The sequence below is a fragment of the Abrus precatorius genome, unplaced genomic scaffold (assembly GCF_003935025.1).
Source record: "Abrus precatorius isolate BTA unplaced genomic scaffold, Abrus_2018 Scaffold8, whole genome shotgun sequence".
NCBI lineage: Eukaryota > Viridiplantae > Streptophyta > Magnoliopsida > Fabales > Fabaceae > Abrus > Abrus precatorius.
The window spans coordinates 3,908,208-3,932,959 of record NW_020874428.1 but is presented as its reverse complement, the minus strand read 5'-3'; the positions used below and the strand labels follow the sequence as shown (position 1 = coordinate 3,932,959).

The 24,752-nt window shown below is 32.4% G+C and overlaps 2 protein-coding genes across 6 annotated transcripts; both read right to left on the bottom strand.

Annotated features, from left to right (window-relative positions):
* Positions 1-659: 659 nt before the first annotated feature.
* On the bottom strand, positions 660-4,466 carry LOC113846603 (zinc transporter 4, chloroplastic-like). Of its 3 annotated transcripts, none has more exons than XM_027475065.1 (4): positions 4,379-4,456; positions 4,191-4,221; positions 3,319-3,989; positions 660-1,406 (listed from the first exon to the last, which is right to left on the bottom strand). In XM_027475065.1, exons 3-4 carry the CDS (start codon positions 3,877-3,879, stop codon positions 951-953), a joined length of 1,017 nt encoding a protein of 338 aa, XP_027330866.1. In that variant the 5' UTR covers positions 3,880-3,989; positions 4,191-4,221; positions 4,379-4,456; the 3' UTR covers positions 660-950. The 3 variants fall into 3 exon arrangements, with proteins under 3 accessions (XP_027330866.1, XP_027330865.1, XP_027330867.1); XM_027475064.1 differs by having other exon boundaries at positions 742-1,406; positions 4,293-4,466; XM_027475066.1 differs by having other exon boundaries at positions 742-1,406; positions 4,376-4,456.
* Positions 4,467-16,293: 11,827 nt separating this feature from the next.
* Positions 16,294-20,752, bottom strand: LOC113846775 (cytosolic Fe-S cluster assembly factor NBP35). 3 transcript variants are annotated; one of them, XM_027475403.1, is made up of 5 exons: positions 20,649-20,743; positions 20,124-20,156; positions 19,853-19,925; positions 19,656-19,757; positions 16,318-17,484 (listed from the first exon to the last, which is right to left on the bottom strand). In XM_027475403.1, exons 3-5 carry the CDS (start codon positions 19,887-19,889, stop codon positions 16,556-16,558), a joined length of 1,068 nt encoding a protein of 355 aa, XP_027331204.1. In that variant the 5' UTR covers positions 19,890-19,925; positions 20,124-20,156; positions 20,649-20,743; the 3' UTR covers positions 16,318-16,555. The 3 variants fall into 3 exon arrangements, with proteins under 3 accessions (XP_027331203.1, XP_027331204.1, XP_027331205.1); XM_027475402.1 differs by lacking the exon at positions 20,124-20,156 and having other exon boundaries at positions 16,294-17,484; positions 20,649-20,752; XM_027475404.1 differs by lacking the exon at positions 20,124-20,156 and having other exon boundaries at positions 19,853-19,901; positions 20,649-20,739.
* Between the last annotated feature and the right edge of the window lie 4,000 nt (positions 20,753-24,752).

Sequence of the window (24,752 nt, the reverse complement as noted above, 5' to 3'; positions counted from 1 at the left end):
TAGTAAATAGTTTCACTAATTGAATACTAGTTTAATTTTTTAGACCATACACTAATTCTTAAAAGATGTCTAATTAGCCTTCTAGTCACAAAAGTTTGGCTAAATATGTTGATTTAATTGATTGTTGGCTAATTAATCAAAGAGTTGATGACAAACCAACAAAGGTTGATTTAAGTGGCAAACAATTTAGTATTATTTAACTAAAGTTTTAGATTTGAGCTCTTACGTATGTAAAAAAAAAATTTAGTGATAAATTTATCCACCACATTCAGGTGCATAACTCAAGTTGGATTTGAATTAAATCAGATAGAAAAAAAAAATATTGATGACAAAAGTCAATTTAGCGGGGGTTAAAGTATCATGAATTCCAACCAGGTATTTTATGTATTTTTTGTTGCTTTAGTATAATTTACTATAAAAAAAATTAAGATCCGTTCTTTTATTATGTTGTGCGTTGTGAACACTGCATGAAATATCAATCCCAAACAAATATAGAAGATATGATTATGTGCAGTTGGCCTGCTAAAACTAGCTAATCAAATCGGCAGATGCCACGAGCCAGTCCCAAGTAAACCGCACTCATTGCAATTTTGTGCAAACATTAACACATAAGCTATAGATGATTGCAATAATGAATAACAAACCCAAATACCAATTGCATTCTTGAATGACAGTATTGCTCCATTCATATTTATTTTGCAACCAATGTGGTGGTGGCGATGATGATACAAACCTCGAGTGAACAATATTTTAAAAATTAACTATTGAGGTCAGTGAGCCTAATACCATATTAATAGTGCAACTGTATACTTAAAATTGTTCAATGAGAGCATTTTAACTAAACCTTTCTAGCAATCTATCTTATATTTTCTAATAGAAAGAAATACGACAACACTAAAAAAATCAAGCTATAGATATTGAAAAATAAATTACAACTACATTGGAGAGGATCATGCCCAAATTGCAAGTAAAGACATCAATCCAGCCCCAAGAAAAAGTAAACAGTAACATATTATCTGTAGCCTAAAGTTACAACGCATTTTCTTGCTATGAAAATCAGCAGCTATTAAGTCCACTAAAGCCATATACACTAAGATTCCAGCTGACAAGGAGTCCAAGATGCCTTCTGTGATGAGTGCTCCTGGACTAAAAGGGTTAAAAACTGAAGCAATACAAGCCCCTATAGCAACACCCAGTGGCGCTGTTAGTGCAAAAAAACATGCCATTATTGTTGATGACAAGGTTCTGAATTGGGCTTGGGAGATGCAACCACCAAGTGCAAACCCTTCAAAGAATTGATGGAAAGACAATGCCACAATTAGGGGTCTCATGGTACAAGGGCTTTGCGAAACTCCAAGGGATAGCCCAATTACAATGGAATGTGACACAATCCCAAGCTCCAATACCTACATACAAGTTCGGATATGACAAAGTTGCATACTTTGTTATTTCTCTCGTATTGTTATTAATCTACAGAACTTCAAGTGATTTTCTTCATGCATACTTTTTATTTTACTGCCACTAGACGTGTGCACATACTAAAAATGAGCAAAAACTATAAAGATAAGTTTTTAAAAAGACATATTTTTAATCCCTACATTATGGTAAATTTTTTATTTTGGTCCCTCTAAATTGTTTTTTTTTTAATTTTAAAATAAATTATTATTTTAAGTCTTTCTAACTGACTTTAACTAAAAATTAACGTTTGATAATATTTTAATAGAATCAGTAATAGAGACTAAATATAAAAAGTTTGTAAAAAAAATAACGACTAAAATAAAAAATTTGCTAAAATATGATAACAAAAAATATATTTAAACTTAAAACAAAAAAGAATACAAAGTTTTCTTTTCAGTCCAGGAATAAAACAAAGTAAGAAAATGTAAATAGCATGGTATTCTTTTTTAGTCCATATTCAAAACTATAAAAACAAGTTAGAAAAATCGTTAAATAAATAATAAGAGTAAGTTTGTTTCCCTTCTAAATTTTTTATAAAAAAATAGAAGATATTTTTTAAAAAGAGAAAAGTGTTTTTTAAAAGAGAAACAAACATTCTTTATATCTCAGATTTTCAATATCCCCAGTTTAATCTAAATCATGTTGAGTGGATTCAAATATGAAAATAAAGTTTTTACAATGTGCGTTTTTTGTATTTACAAGACTTCGAAACTTCAAAAGAAATCTCTCTCAAGTCTAAAATCTACTGTAGAGAGGTGCCATCATGCAGTGAGAATGTCATTGAATAGGATCTCTTCCCATTTCGAGTTGGTCCATTTTCAATACTTTTAACCAAACTATAGATACTCTCAAACTCCGTTTCCATAAAGGACGAAAAAATCACTGCCATTCAACCTCATTTTCATTGCATCAGGATTCATGCAACTCAATTCTCAATGGGTAAAACAAACAAGTACTACAGCTGCTCAACTACAATTGATTGTATTTGACAAATCAACCTCCTCCTCACGGCTAGACCATCAAATTTTTCAAAAAAGTAAACAAAATATTGATGGACGTACTATAGCACGCTGCTTAGATACCAAGCAACTAGAAATGAATCAAATGATGTATACACGTAATACTATAACAAGTAATACTATAATCTATGGTCAACAAGCTAGTAATACTATAACAGAGAAGAAAAGATGATGAATGAATGGTGGTAATGAGAAGTATGTGAATTATAATTCCGATAATAGTGCAAGTCAATCAATTCCAATAAAGAGAAAACGCAACCATGCATGCCTTCGGACTTCTTTACAAGAAAAGAATATTCCTACGTTCAAATTTCACTTGAGCAAGTTTTATATTACTTATTTCTTAATTGATATAAAACAAATAAAATATGTAAAAATTAATAGAAAAAAATAGACACAGCTGATATAAATAGTCTCCCTCCATTTTTTTTTACTGTCAATTAAGATGATAGCACAATATCCTTGTTTGTGTCAAATTTTTAACTTTCTATATTTTAGCAAAATTTTGTCTTCGTCTCTCCGAAATAAGTTTTTTGTTTTGATTCGCTTCATTTTCGTGAATTTTTGTTAGATTACATCGATAAGAGAAACTAAAATAAAAATTTACAAAAATATAAGAATTTTAAAAAATTATTAAGAAATAGAGATAAAAATATATTTAAACCTATTAATTTTCTCATTTATGATAAGTGTATACAGTATTTAAGAATTAAGCAAAAACAAAGATATAACTAAAAGATGCCAATTAATACTATCTTAACTTCTTAACTAAATAAATAGATAAGTTTTTTTTAAAAAGTAAACACAGAAATAAAAAGAAAGCAAAATAAGGGCATGTCACCTGTGAAACGACGACGTGGCGGACAGTACTTTCAACATCATCATGGTAGTGTGGGGAGTTCCCAACATGGGCATGCCCATGCGTGGGGGAGTGTATACGACGAGGCGCGTGAGCATGTTGCATCCCAACCACGTGCAGTCCACCGCTACCCTCTTCCCCAAACACCATTCCAACATCCATAACTTCCACTATTCCCGACTCATCATCCTCACCATCAACCACATCAACAACCTTCCCACGGTGTTCAACGTTCCCACGCCCCTGTTTCCGCTCGTAGTACCGAGTCGCAACAAAGTCAACAAGGAGTGTAAACAAAGCTGACATCATTGCGAAGAAACCGGGAAACGGAAACTTAGACCACGTGTAAGACCCCAAACACGGGTCCTTCAGCGCTTCCGACGCGTCCTTCAGCATGTGCACGAACCCCGTCGCTAATATCACCCCCGCTGCAAATGCTTTCGCTCCTAAAAACGCGTTTCCCTCTGTTCCTAGTAACCCACGCGCTTTCCCCGCTAAAGGAATCGCGATTCCCCCAAATCCCGCGATTAGAATCGACGCCATCGCCACGAATTTCAAAACCAACGCCGCTGATTCGTCTCGGCATAGCTCCAACTCCGTGCTTTTGCAACTAGAACTCGTAACGGATTCGTGTAGGGTTTGCAGAATCGATTCTGTAAACGGAGTTTAGAATCCAGTAAAACATCTTCAATTTTAATAATTCCGTCAATAATATTGTTATATCAGTCCATTTTGATTTCTAAATTTGGTAACCATGGGCGAAAAAAAATGTGATGTTAAAATAAGCTGATTGTAATTTATGATTTCAGAATTGAATTACTGATTAGAAATTGAAATGAAGCCAAGTAAGGAACCTGAGAAGATGTGGAGTAGAGGCGAGAGATCCTGAAAAGAAGAAGAAAACGAAAGTGATAATCAAAAGAATTGTAGAATGAAAGGAAGGATAAGAAAGAAACCTGAAAGAGGAACATGGGAAATAGTAAAGTTTTGAGGGGAAGAAAATGAGAGAGAGTAGTGAAGAGATGGAGTCTGCGGTTACAACTTGGTGCAACGGAGGAAGAGTGTTGATGTCATCATGTCATGTCCACCTTGCTTCCCAAGCTCGTGCCATACCAACTCTATTGCTCGATACACAATATTATAATTTATTCTGTTAATTAACAGAAAATAATAATTTACTTATTCTTAATTTAAATTGTTAGAAGTGTCCTAGCTTAAATAAAAGTCGTCAAAAGATTGCTCAAAGAATTAACCAATAAACTTTTTATAAAAAATATTGTCAACATAATTTTCAAATAATCTTAACATTTTTATTAAAAAATTAATTTATTAATTAGCATTTCTTAGCAAACTTTAGAGAGTGAAATATATTTTTATAAAAGAAATGATTGGATATGAAAGTCCAAAGTCAAAATCCTCCCTCAATGCTTCGATAAAAACATAATACTTTAGGCTTTTGTATTGTATATATTTGTTTCAAATTGGGCTTTGAGCCGAGTACCACTCCTTGCGGTCACAACTATTAGTTATATTTTATCACAAAAGGCACCTAGTAACAAGCCCACATAAAAACCACATTCTTTTTTATCAAATGTAGAAAAATCACGTTAAATCATATTTTAACATAAAAATTATAATTTATAACATTAAAATGTATTATATTTATATTTAAATAAATTTTGACATCAATCCAATCATGTCCGAAGTAAACAAACGAATAGAAGCACAGAGGCACTTAGGGAGGAGAATACGGCATTGAAGTAAGCTGCCCAAACCGGTGCAGCTGCCCAAACCCTTCCAATAGGATGGAAGGTTTAAGTTTTAAATTTGGCATGTAAATTAAATTTTGATTTTTTTAACTTTATTTGATAAAGTCTATGATGATTAAATTCATAAAAATTTACAAATAAGCATGTTGAAGGGCCTAACTCATAATGAACCACTACCCGATGGTTCAAGGATGGAGGCCTCTGTTAAGGCCTAAAGAATATAACCTTAAAAATTTATTTTTTAGGTGTGTCTATCATATTTTTCTCTTGAATTATATAATAATTTTTTTTTGTGATAGACTGGTACTTACTTAGGAACAATGTTAAAAATTGATTGTCATACTTCCCTTCTAACTAGAATCCGCTTTACTAAAATTTGTGTCAAAAATGATCTAAATAAAAAGTTAATTCCATCAGTTAAAGTGTTAGGTCAGGTCTTTAGAATAGAATATAAAGTTCTAGACCTTATTTGATTCCATTGTAACAAATATGGACATAGGTTAGAATCATATGTAGAGATACCTATTACTCATACTGATAAGATAGTCCCTGAGTCCAACTCTAATCCTCTTGAGATTGGAAAGAATGATGAGTCTGTAAACCTTGTTCACCTTCCTAGGAAAAATGCCCAATTCTCTCAAAAAAATATCTTTAGTGGGGAATAGGGTCATTTTAGTCTTTAGATGTTAGCCAAAAAGCTTCTAAAAAAAATCAAGACAATTTAAAGGGTTAATAGGGTCTACTTCTAAAAAAAATATCTCTAGTGGTATATTGCATAATTTTGAGAGTGAATTAAGTCGAATATTCTACCAGCTCAAAACAGCTTACATGAGAATAAGGATAAAACTTGCAAGGAGATCCCAAAACATAAGGAGGGACACAAGCCCAAAATTATAGAGAAAAATATTATAGAGCCTATCAATATTAAATCTTCCAAAAAGCCTCTTGAATCTAGGCCTAAGATCAAGTTTGAGAAATTAGATAAAACTTTAGGGGAGGGGGGAGGAGCCTTCAGGCTAAGGGATTATGTTTAACTAAAACCTCTTATATGTATCCAATTAAGAATGATAATAGAAGTAAGAAGATTTTTTTTATGAGCCAATTGCAACAAGAAATGGAGAAAAACTTATCTAAGTACTGCTCCATTCAAGAATTGTTAGGTATGAATCTTAATAGAGTGTGACCTTTACATATAAAACCTGCTAAACCTCCAGATAAGGACCCTTCAATGGATATGACATTAGTGCATTCCTTAGGTATAGAGGACCAGGAAAACCTTAATAGTCCTCTGGCTTTGGATTCCAGCCTACCTATTTCCCTCCGTCCTTCAAATGCATCCTAATTCTCCTTTATTTTTATAAACTATTTTTTCTGGAACTGTAGAGGTGCTGGTAGTAGATCCTTTGCAAGACTTATCAATGACCTCATGGTCATTTACAAATTAGATTTTCTTGCTTTATTTGAACCTAAGGGTAGCTTAGAGAAGGCAGATAAAATCATTAAAAGAATTAACTTAGATGGTTTTGAAAAAGTGGATGCATTGGGTTTTTTTAGGGGCATTTAGTGCCTCTGAAACACTAATAAGGTTAAAGCTTTTGTACTACCTAAATCAAAGTTTGCTATTCATCTTAGTATTAGTTATAATGGCCAACCTAAGTGGATTCTCTCCTCTATATATGTTAGTCCCCAAGTAAGAATTAGATCTGAATACTGGAATGAACTATCTGAATTTAGCCAATCTATCAATTGTCCCTAGTGTGTTGTTGGAGATTTTAATTTTGTTCTTTATAATAAGGAGAAACTAGGTGGTAAATGCTGCTAGTCCTTCCCTCATTGGCCAATTTGTTGACAGCCTTCATAATTATAGTTTGTTAGACTAAGACTTTAAGAACTACCCTTTTACTTGGCAAAGAGGAAATCTGAAAGAAAGAATTGACAAAGTTGCAGCTAATGAGGATTGGTGCCTCTTGTTTCAAAATAGCAGTGTTATACATACTTCTATTCTAAAATCTAATCATACGAGACTTTGGCTTAGAATAAACTCTAAGGACAAGCAATCTTTCTCTAAAAAGCCCTTCAAATTCCTAGCCCACCTAGTGTCTCATCTTGATTTTCCTAATCAGATCAAAACATCTTGGTCTATTTCTTGTTCCTGGACTGAGATCATAAACAAATTTAGAGACTATATATCAGAGTAGAATAAGTTTATTTTTAGCAATATTTTTCATTAGAAAAATTATTTAGCAGAATTTAAGGAAATTTTTAAAAAAACTAACCTTTGGATAAAATCCTTTCCTTGTCAAGCTAATAAAATCCCTTTCGAAAGAGTATAATCAGATTTTGGAGTATGAAGAATTTTATTGGTACCAACATTACAGATCTAGGTGGGTTAAGCTAGGTGACAGAAACACTAGTTTCTTCTATAGAGTTGCTAGCTTTCGTAGGCATAGAAATATCATCAATGCCCTTAAGGATGAGGTTGGAAATGGGGAGTTCAATCCATCCAAATTAAAACATATGGCTCTGGATTATTTTAAGAATATTTGTCATAATTATTCCCCTAATGACTCTGAGCTCTTGACCCGTACATCCTTCCCTCCTCTTAGAGATTCTGATATTCAGAAGTTCTTAGCTACTCCCTCAATTGATGAGATCAAAGCCTCTCTGTTTAATATTAGAAATTTTGAATCTTTTGAGCCTGATAGTTTCCATATCTTATTCTTTAAAAATCAATGGTAGTCTCTTGCACCCATTATATATAATTTTGTTCTGGAAGTTTTTCAGGATCTTAGAAAAATTTATGTTGTTAATGAAATAGCAATTACTTTCATCTCCAAAGTTAAAAACCATGAAAGAATAAAAAGTTTTAGACCCATCTCTCTATATAATGTTAGTTATAAGATTATCACTAAACTTCTTGCCAATAGGATTAGGGATTCTCTACTCCATTTAATTTTTGCTAATCAGTCAAGTTTTATCCCTAGGAAACGGAGTATAGATAATGCAATTATCTTACAAGAACTAGTCCATTCTTTCCAAAATCTAAGGAGGGGCTAACTATATGATAATCAAGCTTGACTTGGAAAAGGCCTATGATAAGCTTAGGTGAAATTTTGTTTTTGACACTCTCCATAAAATAGGCCTTCATGCTAGTTTGGTTAGCCAAATCCAACACTCTCTTTCTACCTCTTCTACGTATATTAATTGGAACAATATTAATTCTAATTCTTTTACTCCTTCTAGGGGCATCTATCAAGGTGGCCTTATCTCTCCTTATATTTTTGTTCTTTGTATAGAAAGATTTTTTTCATCTACTTATGGATAATTTCTAATAAGGAATGAGACCTTTTTTCTTTTAGCTCCTAAGGACCTAAAATCTCTTATCTCCTTTTTGTTGTTGACTTAATTTTGGTCACTAAAGCTAACATTCAACAAGCTAACATGGTTAAAAATGTTCTGTCAAATTTTTGTCATGGCTCACGTTTACATGTAAATCATTATAAGTTTTTCCTATTATTCTCTAAAAACATTTATCCCTTTCTGTCTAAGTCCATCAGTGAATGTTTAGGGATCAAATCTGTTAGTCGGTTTGGTAAGTATCTTGGGATCCCTATTCTCCATCAAAAGCCCTTCATAATCCACTTTACCTCTATCCTGGACAAAATTAGGAAAAAATTAGCTACTTAGAAGATGAACTCCCTTTTTCTAGCTGGTAAGGTTACTCTAGTCCAAGCCTGTCTTATAACTATCCATTCTTATGTGATGCAATCTCTAATCATCCCCTCCTCTATTTGCAATGAAATTGAGAGCTTGTGCAAGAAGTTTATTTGGTGATCCTTGGGTAAAAATAAATGCCACCTTATTGGATGACAACATATTTTTAAACCTAAAAATCAGAGAGGTTTAGGTTTCAAAGATCTCCACATGTTTGATAAAGCCTACATGATGAAACTCTGCTAGAGGATGACTTCCTCTTCTTTTGATTTGTGGGTTCAGGTTTTGAGTCACAAATATAACTTTAGCCTTGGCCAACTCTTGGGTGGCAAGAAAGTCACCAAGTAGTCCTACCTCTGGAAAAACCTAATGAATGTCTGGCATCAATTTTTCTAGGTTGACTTGTTAGAGATGGTATGTCTATAAAGTTTTGGACTAATAGTTGGATTTTCCATACTGATAACCTGACTAATCATGCTATTATTCATGTTACTGACCTTGATCTTGACTCCCCTATTGCTTTATACGCTGGCCAAATGGCTGGGATTGGGGAAAAATATCTACCTCTCTGCCTGAGTGATGAATCCACAATTTATAGATATTTTGTCTAGCTTTTTATAGAATTTTAATATGAAAAATAGACTTAGAGATTGTAAATAACATAAAAATCTCATTTAGGTCAAATATTATAACTTTCTTAATTTTTGTCTTATTTCCACTAATTTTTGTGAATATATTTTACAATTTTGATCATTTGAATAATTGTGCAAGAAATTCTAGACAAATTTCATGAATTTTTGACTCTTGGGAAAAATATGAACTGAGAGTAATCACTCTCAGGTACTATCACTACTAAAAAGTCTGTTTATACAGACGAATTTATAGACAAATTTTTAGAGCATTACAGACGGTTTTTTCTATTACAGACGGACATAAACCGTCTGTAATATCCTCGTCGGTAAAGAATTACAGACAGATTTTTCCGTCTGTGAGTTACATACGGATTTTTCCGTCTGTAATCCGTCGGTGATATATTTTACTAATATTGATATTTTTTTATTTATATAGATAGTTATTTCCTGCTGTTCTTGATTATCACAATTTATAAACAAAATAGAAACTATAGATTCGGCATCTAAACATTCCAAAATGATTTATAAAATTTAAATGTTATTACAAACGAAGACAAAAAAGCATCTAAATAAATACATTTAAATATAAAATACAAGTCTTCATCAGGAATAATATGTATGGTCATAATCCGAAGGAGTATCATCATCAGTAGAAGAGGAGTCAGTAGAGGAATGATGCATGGAGGTGAAAACCGATGGTGCTGGAGCTGGTGGAGGAGGAGGAAGAGGTGTGGAGCTGCTTGCTCTCATGAGCTCAAAATAAGCATGCATCTGCTACATTTGCATATGCTGTTGCGTCATCTGCTGCTGAACCTCCCTTTGCATTCTCGACGCTACCTTCTTCTCCATTTTCTTTGCCCACTTCTTCTTTCATGCACTTTCTTTGTTCTTCCACATCTCCTCATTCTGCTTCTGGAGTTCTTCATTGAAGGCATGGACCTGAGTGCGGACCATATCCTCCACATCCTCAGGTGCAAGAGAAGGGGCATCTCCAGTGACAGATGCAGGGGACATGGAGTCTGCAAAGCGGCCCCCCATGCCATAAATGCGACCTTTATAAAGGCCACCCACTGTCTGTGACCACATAGCATCCTCATCTAATATAAATTTTGGCAGAATTTCCCCTAATACATGTTAATTTCCTTACATTTGTTTACCATTTTTTTTCAAAAATGAAAATTTCACCTAAAATCAACTAATAAATTATATAACAATAAATTATTCGATACATCAAACAAAAACACATCACAATCCTAAACCGTTCTAGAGCACATCCCTTTGTAACTCCACAACATGCATATTCTACAAACTCCACAAACAAAAACAATCCCACAGCACACAATAATCAGGTTCGGATAAGGACCTCTACGCCCTTCCCCCCAGTCATACAATCTCCAATCCTACAACTCTATCTTAGAAATTTTAAGTCTCTCAAAAACATAAAAAATTAAAAAACTAAACCGATTAAAAGTTAGAGTATCGTACCAGGAATACAATGATGCAAAAAAACTTTCAAATGGTTGCTCCAATCACTCGCAATGGTCAAAACATTGAGCTCTTAGAGATAGAGAGAGGGGGGAGCGAGAGAGAGAGAGAGGGTTCTGATAATGGGAGAGAGGAAGAGGAGACGCGGCTTTTATGGGTTTCAGTCATTACAGACGGAAAAATCCGCCTGTAATGGGTTTAATGAAACGGTGCGTTTCAGGTGGCACATTACAGACGGATTTTTCCGTCTGTAAATGCGTCAATCCCATTTACAGACGGAAAAATACGTCTATAATTTGTCACCTGAAAGGTTGGCTAAAACCGCCACATTTACAGACGAGAAAAATCGTCTGTAATTTCCCGCTATAATATTTCCTCTTATTTTCAAATTACAGACAGAAAAATCCGTCTGTAATTTCTGTCTATAACGTTTGGCGCCAAAAGGCGGGCTAAATACAGACGGATTAAAATCTGTCTGTATTACAGAAGGATTTACAGACGGATGTTTCAGAAAAAAAAAATTATTCCACAAATCCGTCTGTAAAATCCGTCTATATTAAACATTTTTCTAGTAGTGCATAGTGATCACTCCAGGGAGCTGATTCCAAGGGATATGTTAGAGTAACCACTTTCAGAAGCAACAGTGATCACTCCAAAGCTAAAGAGAACCACCAGGCCTGCGCATAATCACTCTCAGAAGTGATAGTGATCACTCCAGAAAGCTACAGAATCACAGGTCTGCGCGTAAACACTCTCAGAAGTGAGAGTGATCACTCCAGAAAGGGAAAAATCTGAAGTTGCTGCGCGTAATCACTCTTGTTTACAGAGTGATCACTATGAGGTCATGTCAGACTTAGTATATATAGATTTTTAGAAATTAGAGTATGGATCTTTGTAGAATTTTAGATTCTTTTGTCACTTTGGGAGCATTTTGCGGAGCTTAGGACCCTTGGGTGACAACCAAGGTCAATCTTAGGGTTTGATTTACAATTTCTCTTCACTCTCCTTTAATTCTTGCATTGATGTCATTGAATTCCTTTTGCTTTAATCTTAAATTTGTAACACACATCCTCATGGAAGGCTAAACTTTTTTGTAATCCTTAGTGAGTTCATGGATTCTTGAATTCCTGGGTATGAATGTCAATATAATTCCCTTTCCTTTATGAATTTATATCTCCCAACTCTTTGAATTGAATTAATGTTTGAATGAGGGGGACATTGCTTAATTAACTCTAATTCATTTTAATGAAATTCTTAACTTGGTTTGCTTAATCCTAAGTTAGTTTCTAAGGTTGCGTAATCTTAGGAAAAATGGTTGGAGTCCATGTAAACTGCTTAATTCGTATAAGACTTTAAGGTTAATTCTTGCTTTTTGAGTTACCCTAATTCAGAGGAAGAGGAAAAGTATTGAATCTTGAGAGAGATAGGGATAGAATTACATGAACAACCTAAGGATTGCACATTTCATTGATTGGATTCATTAATTTCATCACTTGCCTTTACATTAAAATTTAAATCACACAAAACTCCCTTGTATTAATTGCTTTCATAGTAAATGTTTACAACATGTTCAATGTATATTACAAACCAAAGTCATCGGAGACAACCTACGCTTGCATCCTAGATACTATAAGTTTTTCTGCATATTTTGATGAAGGTTGATGACAAATCTTTATGCAAAACGTGAAAATATTTCGTTCATCACTGAGCAAGTAAGGAAGTCTACCACTCTCCTTCACTCCTACTAGGTCCGAAGGGCCTGATGTGGCTTTCTGGAATCTCTCAAGCAATGGGCTATTCAACTTAAAATCTACTTACTAATTGCTGGATAAATCTAGTAGCAATCATAATAAAAATTTTGACCTGTTCAAAATAATTTGGAATTGGAAGAACCCTCTTAAGGCTGCTTTTCTCTTATGAAAAATTGCTCATGAGAGATTATTCACTGATAAGGAAAGATTTAATAGAGGAATGATCAGTTCCCCTATTTGTCCTACGTGTGGGAATGGTCCTAAAATTATCATATATGCTATAAGAGACTATGATTTTGTTAGAAAAGTTTGGAATCATTTTATTTTCTCTAATCATTGGATGTAGTTTTTCAGTTATGGTGCCTCTCACTGGCTGTGGTCAAATCTTTCCAGATCCTACATTAAGAATTTCCATAATTGGCCTATGTTATTTGGAAATGTAATTTGGTTCATTTGGAAGGATAGAAACCAATTTATTTTTTAGAATTTTTCCTTCCAACCTCTTATTTTAGCTAGGATAGCGTTATATGATGTTGATCTATTTTCCTATTGTAGCAGGTTTGATCCTAAACCCTACTCTTGTCTAATTTTTGACAATGGCATGACCAAGTGGTCTCTCCCTCCTGCTGACTGGCTTAAATTAAATGTGGATGGAGCTATTTCAAGGGTCAATAGAGTTGTTGCTTATGGTGGATTGATCTGGGATAGTCATGGCAAGTTTATTATAGGATACTACAGTAGCCTTGACCCTTGCAATCCCTTTTTAGCTAAATTATGGGATATCTACTTAGTCATCTAGCTGGCATTTCAACTAAGATCCCTACCATTTGGATAGAGAGTGATTCCAAAGACATAATTGCTTTGGTGTTTAAAATTTAACTCTCATCTCATCCTTTGTTTTCTCTTATTTGTAATATTAGAAATGCTCTTAAAGCTGTTGAGTTTGTTAGATTTTTTCATATATGTAAGGAAGCCAACCAATATGTTGATTCCCTTGCCAAATTAGGCTTCTTTCTCTCAATTTAAGAATCCTCCTTCCTTTCTTTTACCTTTACTTAGCTTAGATTCTAGTCGTCTATGGCTGCCTTTGTTTGTTGGCTAGGTTGTTTGTTTGTTTTTGGATTTTTAAGCCCTTTCTAATAGCAAAAAAAATAATTTAACAATAAATTGAATTTACTAATTATTTTAAACATTATTTTAGTCTAGCTTGTTAAAACTCATTATGCCCCAGTCCTTCTTCCCCTCCCACTCTCCCAACTCTCCTACTGCTCCAGCCCTCACCTTTCTACTTACATGAAAGATGGTGATGGTACAAAGTTGTTTAAATAAATTTTATATAAATAAAAATAAAACTAAATATCTAATTCTTGCTATAATAAATGAGAATTTAGATCTTTCATTCTATCTAAAGCATCCAATTAGCTAGAGCAAAGAAAGTATTCTAATTTTTTGAATTATTTTCATAATTTTTTTTTTAAAAAAAATAGAGACTATCCACTTCATTAGACCAAAACTAAAGAAAAAATTCTAACTTTTATGGCAAATAATTTATTTATCATAAATGATAAATAATAATAATAAATGTCATATTAAGAAGTTAAAAGTGCTATCAATATAAATGAAGATAAAAAATAAAAAAATAAAAATTATTAACAAACTAAACGTTGAAAGTTATTTCCATAGAAAAACTTTTATTTATAGGTTCCTTAACCATTACCATGGATAATAGGCAACAAAGTCAAATTAAATGATTAAACGAATTTTTATAATGTGTATGGACCTATATTAAGAAATATTAGACATACTGTAACAAATATTTTAATTTATTTAAAATTTTGTATTCTATATATAATAATTATTCTAAATAAACTTTTTACTCTTCTTTTACTGCATACTTGTAGACATTTTTTAAAAAGTTATATATATAGAGAGAAGATAGGATCTTTTTATACTAGTATAAGTCTAAAAACTCTTATATCTAATCTGAAACTTTCATTTAACTTATATTTAATAGGTTATATTTTATTACTTTATTTACCATTAGATATAAGTTAAATGAAAAGTTCAAATTGAGTGTAACAATTTTTAAACTTACACTAGTGTAAAAAAATCTTTTATATATATATATATAGTGTTAACATTTACATCACACGAAAAAGCTTTTAAGATGGAGTTTGATAACTCGATATTTTATGTTCAAATGTCAGCGTTTATCGTTATCGTTATGGCTCCAACCTTAGCCTTTCAAAATGGATGGCAACGCGTAACTTTTCCCAAATTATGGCTGTGTTTATTTGGACGAAAAAAAAGGGGCTGTGTTCATTGATTACTTTGGCCTTATTACTATAAAAAAATCTAAAATTTGGTATATGGTATTAGCTCTTATTTATAGAATAAAGTCAATTATAATATGAAGAAATGGACTAAAAGCGAGATTCGTTTTTAGATTTTCTTATGTACATTTTTAATGTCCTTATCATGCAATCCATCAACTCATGCATTAAACACTGAGGGATATCTGATCCCTTTTTTCAAAATACCAAAACAAAAAAAAAAACTCAAGAATCGTTTAGTCATTTGCCCCATCTACAACATGAAAGAACACAAACACTTTCCTTTGTTTTCTACATCATAGAAACACTATCAACATGGATGGTTATTGGAGTTTATGCAGTCAACTTTAGTTCCCCTGTACCTAGTCCCATCCCAGCGTGGTCTATACTATGAAACACTATTTGCCAACGTCTATTTTAACACTACTAAGAGTAGTGTCTCTCTGTTGCACACATGTCTGATGATTTCCGACTACAAATCCAAACATGTTGTAAACTTGCAAATGATGGTTTTGAGCTAATGCGTAATTTACATATAATTATTCCAGCAGGACATCTTTAGAAATTGAGTTTTATAAAAAAGAAATGCACTTATAAAAACAAATAATTACAGGGTGCATTTAGGTAAACTTAATTAAATATTTGTTCAAAAAGTTCTTATTACTTGAAGGCTTATGGCATCAAATTAATCTTAAAATCTATCGAAATCAGTTAAAAAGAAACTTGTTTCAATAAGATATATCAACAAATTTATAAAAATAAGTTAAAAATAATGCTTGAGTCATAAGTTCTCTCTGATTTTTTTAAAACAATCAAAAAGAGAAAAGTTGTATATGGATTAAAATATTCCCATTTTTAGAATGATAGGAAAACGTAGATGAAGTTGATGTTTTACAAGTCACGAAGTATGTTCCTCCGATCAACTTAAAAACAAGTGCAAGTATCACGTCGATTGGCTTCTTCGCACTTAGGGTCACAGATCAGTATCACCGGGACAGCGATCCATAAAACACGAGCACGAAACTAAAAAAGTTACCAGTTGTACAATCAATATATATAAAACTAAATATTACAGCCTTAGATCACGATAACACAGAGCCTTGTAGAATGATAATTCCTGCATCAATTCTACAATAACATAAAGGCATGAATATTTTACCAACCAAAGGATTCAAAAGAAACAGTATCATTTGACCAAGTCACAATTTAACGGCAAGTTTTCACATGGCAACTAACTTCAATGTATTGAAGAAATATAATCACAAAAATCTAAGGTAGAAATATGCATGTAATGTTAAACACAATAAAACATACAATGTTAATACGAACTGATAAACATGTTTTACTGTAAATTAATCTGTAACTACATTGTCAAGCACGTATTACAAGGTGACCCAGAAAACCAATACTTCTGCTCCCAAAATGTCTCAAACCCATATCATTATATATTAAATGCCTTAAACAGATTTCTGTGCAAAGAGGTTCATGGACAAAATTATAGTTTAATTTACAAAGATCACCATAAAGCAAATCCCCTACACTCCATTACTTGCTAACAATGACAACCCATTATTTTCAATCAACTTCTCTATAATTTTCTTTAATGCCGGAGCACTCACGACACAATCTTTATTAGCAAAGCAGGATCTACCTTCTTCAGCTGCCTTACAAAGCTGCGGATCTAAAGGAACTTTACCAAGAAAGGGTACCCCCATTTCATTGCACATTTTCAGTGCTCCACCACCGCTACTATCAAATACTTCACTGCAAGCAATTATATTCAGCATTTCTGGTGCTCTCTCTCTCAGGTATTCCCAAACCCACTCTGTAACATCTTTCTGCTCACCAGTATCTGTCAACTTCGCAAACTTCAAATCTGTGATGGGCTGGCACAGACTACTCATATTCTCTACTACCCCAAGAACTTTCACTCCAACTTTCTTGCAAAAATTCACTTCTTTTCTCACATCAATAAGAGAGACTAGTTGAGGAGTAGTAACTACGATTGCACCATCTACTCCAGTGGCATCAAGGCATTGAACAATTGAAATGTGTTCATCTGAGGTTCCTGGTGGAGCATCAACAATTAGAAAATCAAGTTCACCCCAGTAGACATCTTTTAAAAACTGCTTGATAAGCCCATTTTTCCGTGGACCTCTCCATATAACAGCTTCATCGGGATTAGGAAGCATGAACCCAATTGACATGACCCCAAGGTTGGACTCCACATAGACAGGAGACCACCCAAGGTTGCTCTGGTGTATCTCTTGACCTTCTAGGCCAAGCATCTTTGGAATGCTTGGACCACAAATGTCAATGTCAAGAAGACCCACTTGAAAATCCATTGCTGCTAAAGCAAATGCCAGCTGAGCAGAAAATGTGCTCTTGCCAACTCCCCCCTTTCCTGATAACACCAATATCTTATGTTTCACAGTAGCCATTCTTTCTGCAATAGCAACCAGATCTGCGAACACAAATGTAGAAGACAAGGTGACCAAAATTTCATAAGTGAAGGTAATTCAATTTCTCAGCATTTTAATTTATAAATAGAAAATTGAAATGCCCTATCTATACACAACCTAGGAGTACTACAGAAAAGAAAATATAACCCAAGCAAACACAAGTTTTTCATTAAGAAAGTATGCTTTATCACTGTTAACCATCAAATAAAGGGAAAATAAGGGGACAGAAAGAATTTCTAGAATAAAAATAATCAGATTCAGAGGACCAACATGCTAATCTAATATCTTAATCAACCTTCAAATTATTATTGAAGAGGAGAATAAAGTATGTAAACCATATCATAATAAGCTGGCTAATAGTGCAAGTCTTGTGTCAGTTAAAGCATGACAATAACACTAAACAGTGAAATACAACTCAACTAATAGTTGCTACTTGTTAGTGCCAAACAATATACGTCTGCAATATTTTGTGAACAGCAAAGGATCAGATTTAATTAGTTATCATATGATAGACAGGGCATATCACACAATATGAATGCACTGATCTTTGTAATGATAGACACATTGAACTATGACAAATTCTACTTGGAAAATTAAAAGTATATCTAGATTTCATTGAATAGATTAAAAATAAAGTTTTTCCCTGTTGAATACCTCCCTATTTCTCGGTTTGGCTATGCAGAATAAACCAATGCTGCTGAGACATTTGAGGATTAATGGAAGATGTTGAATCACACTTAGGTTTGAATCAAACTGCAATCAGAAAAATATTCAAAGAGCTATAGTGGAAAGCTCTTGGATGCAGAGCCATGGAAGAATCCTCTTCCATGCATGCTGCAAACATCTTGTCACAAAGCACAGATGCACTATGTTCTAAGAGCCTGTAGTGGGCATTCATAGTCTGTCACCTTCCACAATGAGCAGCACACTAATTACAGTTTGGAATATTAGATATTCTATTGTGACCAGTAGGCTTGAGTATTTATCTGTCTGAGAGGACTCAAGGATGTCTGCCACCTATTATTAGAACTTTGTTTCCTCCCTTTCTGTGTAATCTCTCTTTTACTATTTCATATTTTAATAATCCTAAATGTATGTGCGTGTTAAGTAGCTATCTTAATCATTCAGTAAGTATGAAAATCAGATTGGAATTTTATTATCACGTCAATTAGCATCGTTAATTGTGGATAAATTATGTCTAGACAATGATGCTATCCAACACAAATGATTCATTGCAATATATGCTCTAGTCTTCTAGAAGATTATATGAATGAACAGATGACATAGTAATTTCTTATATTTTAATGTATAAAATGCACGATATAATGGGTAAAGCCATTTCCATGTACAAATTTTATATTTCAATGTATCTTAAGATATCCATACAGATACAACAATACACAATACCAAGAACTATAAATTCAACAACCAAAAACTTAAATATCAAGGGTTTGCAATAAAGGCCAAAATCCATTTTCCCTTGGTAGGTTACATTGAAAAAAAATCCCCCAACACAATCTCCAAAACATACAAGGATAAACAAAGAATCAGATACTTACCAAACTAAGGAAACAATTTCTAAAATTCTTATACAGCAGGATCAAATCAGGTTTACTGAATGGCTTCTTTATTAATTTTTACAACACTCAGAATGCTGAACACAACAATCATAAAATTTTATTTGAAGCTAAACGCTATTTTATTACTCAAAAGTCAAAACAATGTCCATAAACCATGTATAAATCCTTCACAAAGCAATACTGACTAGGCCACTATCAAAAATCTACAGAAATAATAGCCCAATTAGACTGAAAACTGAACGAACTAGGCAAAACAATGTCATGTCAAATGCGTACCAAGACCTTAAAATTTCTTGACATGACAATGCCATCCCAAAATCCAACATATGAAGACAAGGGTAAGAACAATGATGAAAATGATTCACTACCTTCCCTTGCTAGTCAACTCATACAAGCAGGCACAACAAGCTTCGAGAGACATCATACTACTAGCAATCTCTATTAAGTAAGCACATTAGGTCACAACATAATGATAATCCAAAGTTCTAGAATAATTAGATATGGTATCTAGACACGTTTATATAAATAAATCATGTCATTATGAAGTATTTGATAGTTGTTGGAAAGAAGCATTAAATATAGGAGAAGAGTACCAGGGTCAGGTCCTTTGGGGGCAGTGGCACAGATTTGCTGATTTGGGCATCCTTCACATGCATCAGATTTTCCAGCAGATTCAGACTGAGGACCCGGGCAATCTGTAAATGCCACAATACAAAATATAAAACAGTCATATTCATAGGCATATATCGAAGTAAAGTGAAATTCCAGGGAAAAAAAAGTGAATACATACGCTCATTGGCATTCTCGGGAATATCTCCATTCTCCATGGAAGCCCTTCTCTTGTGTTGAACAAAAAAGTATAACTATCAGAAAGAGGAAGAACGTGTCACAAATAAAGACAAGATAGGCAGTGTAAGGGATAGGTGCCAAACATTAAACTTGCAATGACAAGAGTTGAGTAAGGCAATAAAATCAAAGGACTGGTCAAATTCAAGAACCAAAAATGAAATATCAAACCAGTGTTTTAAACAATCAAACCAGCTCCAGTTTACGTAAGTTACCAGTCTAATAATGGTTGAACCTTTTAGCCCATTCTGGCAAAGAAGCAAAAACGATGGACTCTTTAAGTTGATTATAAAAACATTAAAAAATTATGAGATATCTCTATTGTGTGTGTGTTTGGATGACGTGTTTCAATTGTTAACAATTGAATTCCCTCAATTTGTAAATTATAGGTTTGATTTGGGAAATTACGAGATACCAGGAAAAGGTGAAAATTCCAATCATGCTAGAGAATCTGAAACAAATACAAATTCCAAAAGCATCCAAAGATACAAGCATAAATTATTCATCCATGGATGCACCGAACCAAGATGTTCGGTGGTGTTAAGGTCCAAACTAAACCAAAAAGAGAACCAATTGTACACCGAATGCATACATAAACAAGAAAATCAATAATAACTCTTCACACTTGTAGAGGATAGGTTAGGGGTTAGGGTTTCGCTGTTTGGGGAACAACAAAATAATTTGGATTTAAAAAAGTAGTCGCACTGAAATCAACGAGATGGGCGTAAGCGTAATCTCACCGATGAACGAAACGGCAACGTAGAAGTGAGCGAAGGAGGCGTGCCGACACTGAAGATAAGAAGGCGTAGAACCCTGCAAGGCTGCAACTCTGAAGATATGCAGCGCATACCATGGCATAGTTAAATAAAAATAAATTTAAATTATAAAATATGTTAAAGAATAATATTTTTAAATTTAACAGAAAAATATATTATTAAAAAACTTTTATGAAATATAAGATAAATGTATACTTATAATAAAAAAATTCCTAAAGTGTTAAAATCAAGTGAAAGAATATCAACAATCATAATACATAATTAATAAAAAAAATATTATCACTAATAATTCTTTTAGAATAAATAATTAATATATGGAAAAAAGTTCAGTCGGTAATAATTAAATTTATATTTCACAAAATGTGAGTTTAAATTTTATTATTAATGTAAAAACTTTTTGTAAGTGTTTTTTGAATCTTTTAATTATATATCTTAATTTTTTAATTATTTGAGTAAAAACAATAGGTATTTTACGGTTTATATAGAAAAAAAAAAGTTGATCATAATAATTGAAGAAGTTAAATGTTAGTTTATTAAAAAAAACTAAAATCATATATCAGTTAAAATAAAAGAACCAAAAATTAATTAAGCATGATGATAATTACTTTTAAAGTTAGAGATAGATACGTGGGTTAATTTCGATAACCACAAGTTGAAACAGACCATTCGCAAAGCTGAAGACCAATTTATAAGATATTACTCTTCTAGTTGTACCAAAATAACATATCAAATACAGGTATCAATATTAAAGTATTGGTTTTTTGTACATCAATGTTACAGTATTATTGGTTACGGGTTTGTTTTTTAATTTAAAATTATTTTTCATACTTTTTAATGGAAAACACATATATCACTAAAAATATATGTTTCAGATTTTTTTTTATCCTATTTGATAACTCTCTCCTTAAAATAACTTTTATATTAATAAATAATTATAACAAGTAAATAAACTATTCTCATATCATATTAATTTATTAAATAATAAATTAAAATATAATATAATATTTTTTCCATCCTTATCATTTTTATTCTGCACAAATAATTATAACTTTTAAAGGTTTGCTATTAATTAAAGCTTCATACCTTTCAAAACGAAGTAAAGTTAATATTTTATCCCAAAAATACTCAAGAAACTTTTATTTATTTATTTTTTTTTTATGCGATTTCTAAATTAAAAAAGGACAAACACAAAAATATTATAAAATATCATATAACATTTTATGATTATGTTATATATTTATTTTGTCACCTTTCCGACTCCAACTATTCTTTTTTTTTTCCTCCGTTTATAAATCTCAAATTGATAATTTTTATGATGAGATGTTGTCTTTCTTTTCCTCTGATCCAATGAAATATTAATTTTATTCCTATATATATATATAAAAGATCTTCCTTTATAATTTCTGTATTAAATAGAACACTACTCAATCTCAATGATAAAAGAAAGAATCCAAATGCTCCTTCAGTATAACGAATATCTTCCCGATCAAATTAAAAAAATTAAAAAATAATTAAATCAATTAAGATAAATAATTAGATCATTATTTACTTAAATTAGAAGACCAAAATCAAGGTTAACTTATAAAGTCCATTAGTCCACAATATTGTCTATAAAAGAAAAGTAAGACGTACATGTAAAAGATTGACTTTTAAATATTTAGTAATATTTATTACATAAACTGACACTTGACTTTATTATTGGAGTACCTTTTGTAGATATACCCCCTATATAATACAGAGACAAGTTAGCGATGCTTGCAAGGACGCCATCTTATCACAAGAAAGAGGAGCATTGAAGAGACCAGTGTATCCTAAACAGGAACATTTTGGTACCCACCGTGAGACATGATTTGCCTCAATTTTAGAGCCATCATGATACTTACCATGAGCCAACAAGAAGGACCGAGTCAGCAAAGGGGAGCCTCTCATTAGCAAAAGGATGCTACACCTAATCCACCTATACCTAAAGTTTTAGTCGAAGATGGAGGAAATGAAAGTCTTTTTTCTGGTAGTAAGACAACTTATAGCTGAAATGAGGGTGATGCAAAGGATGAGAGAGAAAGACGTCTTTGAGTTATCGGCGTTAAGAATGGAGAATGCTAATTTGAGAGAAGAAATCAAGACCCGTATACCTTCTCAAACTACTCCCTTCATCTAGGAGCAAGGAAAATTTTTGGCTTTATAGAAAAAACCAAACACATATAAGTAAACAAGGACTCTAGTAGAGCGAGATAGTACTTCAAGCTGAAATCCTTTCATTCAAAAATATCTTGAAAACTAAGTTATCAGAAAATTGGAAAGGTCTAACATTAGAAAAGTATGACGGAACCTCTGATCCGAAGAGCATTTGAATATTTTGTTTAATACTATATACACTTTCAATAATAACATAGTTTAGCGTTGTACATTCTATCAAAAAAGTAATCCTATATACAATTTCAATAACTTTTTATTATTATAAGTTTTTTGTTTACAAGTTGTTGACAATTTTTTCCTTCAAAACTTTCTTGTAATGATTACTAGGATAAAACATATAAAGATGGCTAAGATAAGAAAATAAACAAATCTATATTTATATAAAAATACGTGAAAAAGTATCTAAAGATATGGAGAAAAATTAAATGCTAGCCATACCCATGTACTCACAATTAGTTTCCAAAAACTAAAATAATAGAATTAAAAATCTCAAAATCAAATTTACCAATTCGGGTAAAAAATGAGTAGCTTAACTATCCATAAGGTACTAACATATCCAATACAAATAAGGATATTATAATGATAGAAAATTTTAATCATGGGTGTAAACGATCCTAGTGTCTTTAGTAATACCTAAACTAGATTATAAAACTAGGTTTCCCACATGACAACTATTTGGTGTTATTAATAAAATATATGCTCTCTTCTTTCTATCACAGTCCCTAAAATCTTAACAACTACCAACTCAATGCACCAATCACATGCTTTCTTTCAAAAGAGAAAGATAATCATTATACATTTACACTTGCGATGCACGGGATTCCTTCAGTTCTTTCTCTAGCTAAGCTTTAGCATTAAACTAAAAACAGCACCGCCATGTTGACTTGGATGTATGCAAGGATTACAATACCAACGAGCATGAGAGAATATAACTATTATACTCGCATTTTAATAAATCAAATTAAGTTATGTGGTTTTGAATGAGTTAAAAAAAGGTATATTATTATGTTAGTTTATTTTATGTAATGCTAACAACTTGTATATCGCTTAAATAAGTCACTATCAAATGTGTTGATCGTTGTAGTAAGTATACCCTTTAATAAGATAACAAGTGCAGTGGCACTAGCAATGTTATTCTGTATAAATGAATTTTATGAAAAATATCATGAATTATATATAGTTAACTCATTAATAGATAAATAAATATACGTACTAAAGATAAAATGTCATTTTATAAATGTAATACAATCAATATTTTCATATACCTTATGTATTCCGCAAGAATTATTCTGTGCTTTCAAACATTTTCCTTGAAGAGATTAATTGGATAAGAAATCATTGACTTTTGAGCATTGCAATTTTAAAGAATAAAAAGAGTACGCAAAGGGAAGCAAACATGTGTCCCCGAACACAATCAAATAATAATAATGACTCATGAAGGAGCGAAGAGAGACAGGGAAAATAATAATAATAATATGAAAAATAGTATATATATATATATATATATGTTATAATTATGTCTAATGCCATAAGTTAACAAAAGTCCAACAAAGAAATGATAAAGAGAGTGCTTGGCTTTGCTGCTCTAAAGAGTAACTACAGCAAGGACACCGATTGCATAGCTTGAAATTGAATTATTGAAGAGACAGAAGAAAATGAAAAATTAAAAAAGGGTCTTTTTATTGAAGTCAAGGTTGATATGAATATCCCAAAATCCAACAACTGCCTCACGTTACACAAATCTACCCTCCATTTCTTGTCCCTTAGTGGCAGACCCATCATATGCCACCACGTGTTTCTCGAGATGCAAATCTCCCTCCAACAATTAAAATTCTAAAGATCTACGACCATACCAAGCATTAATCTCGTCAA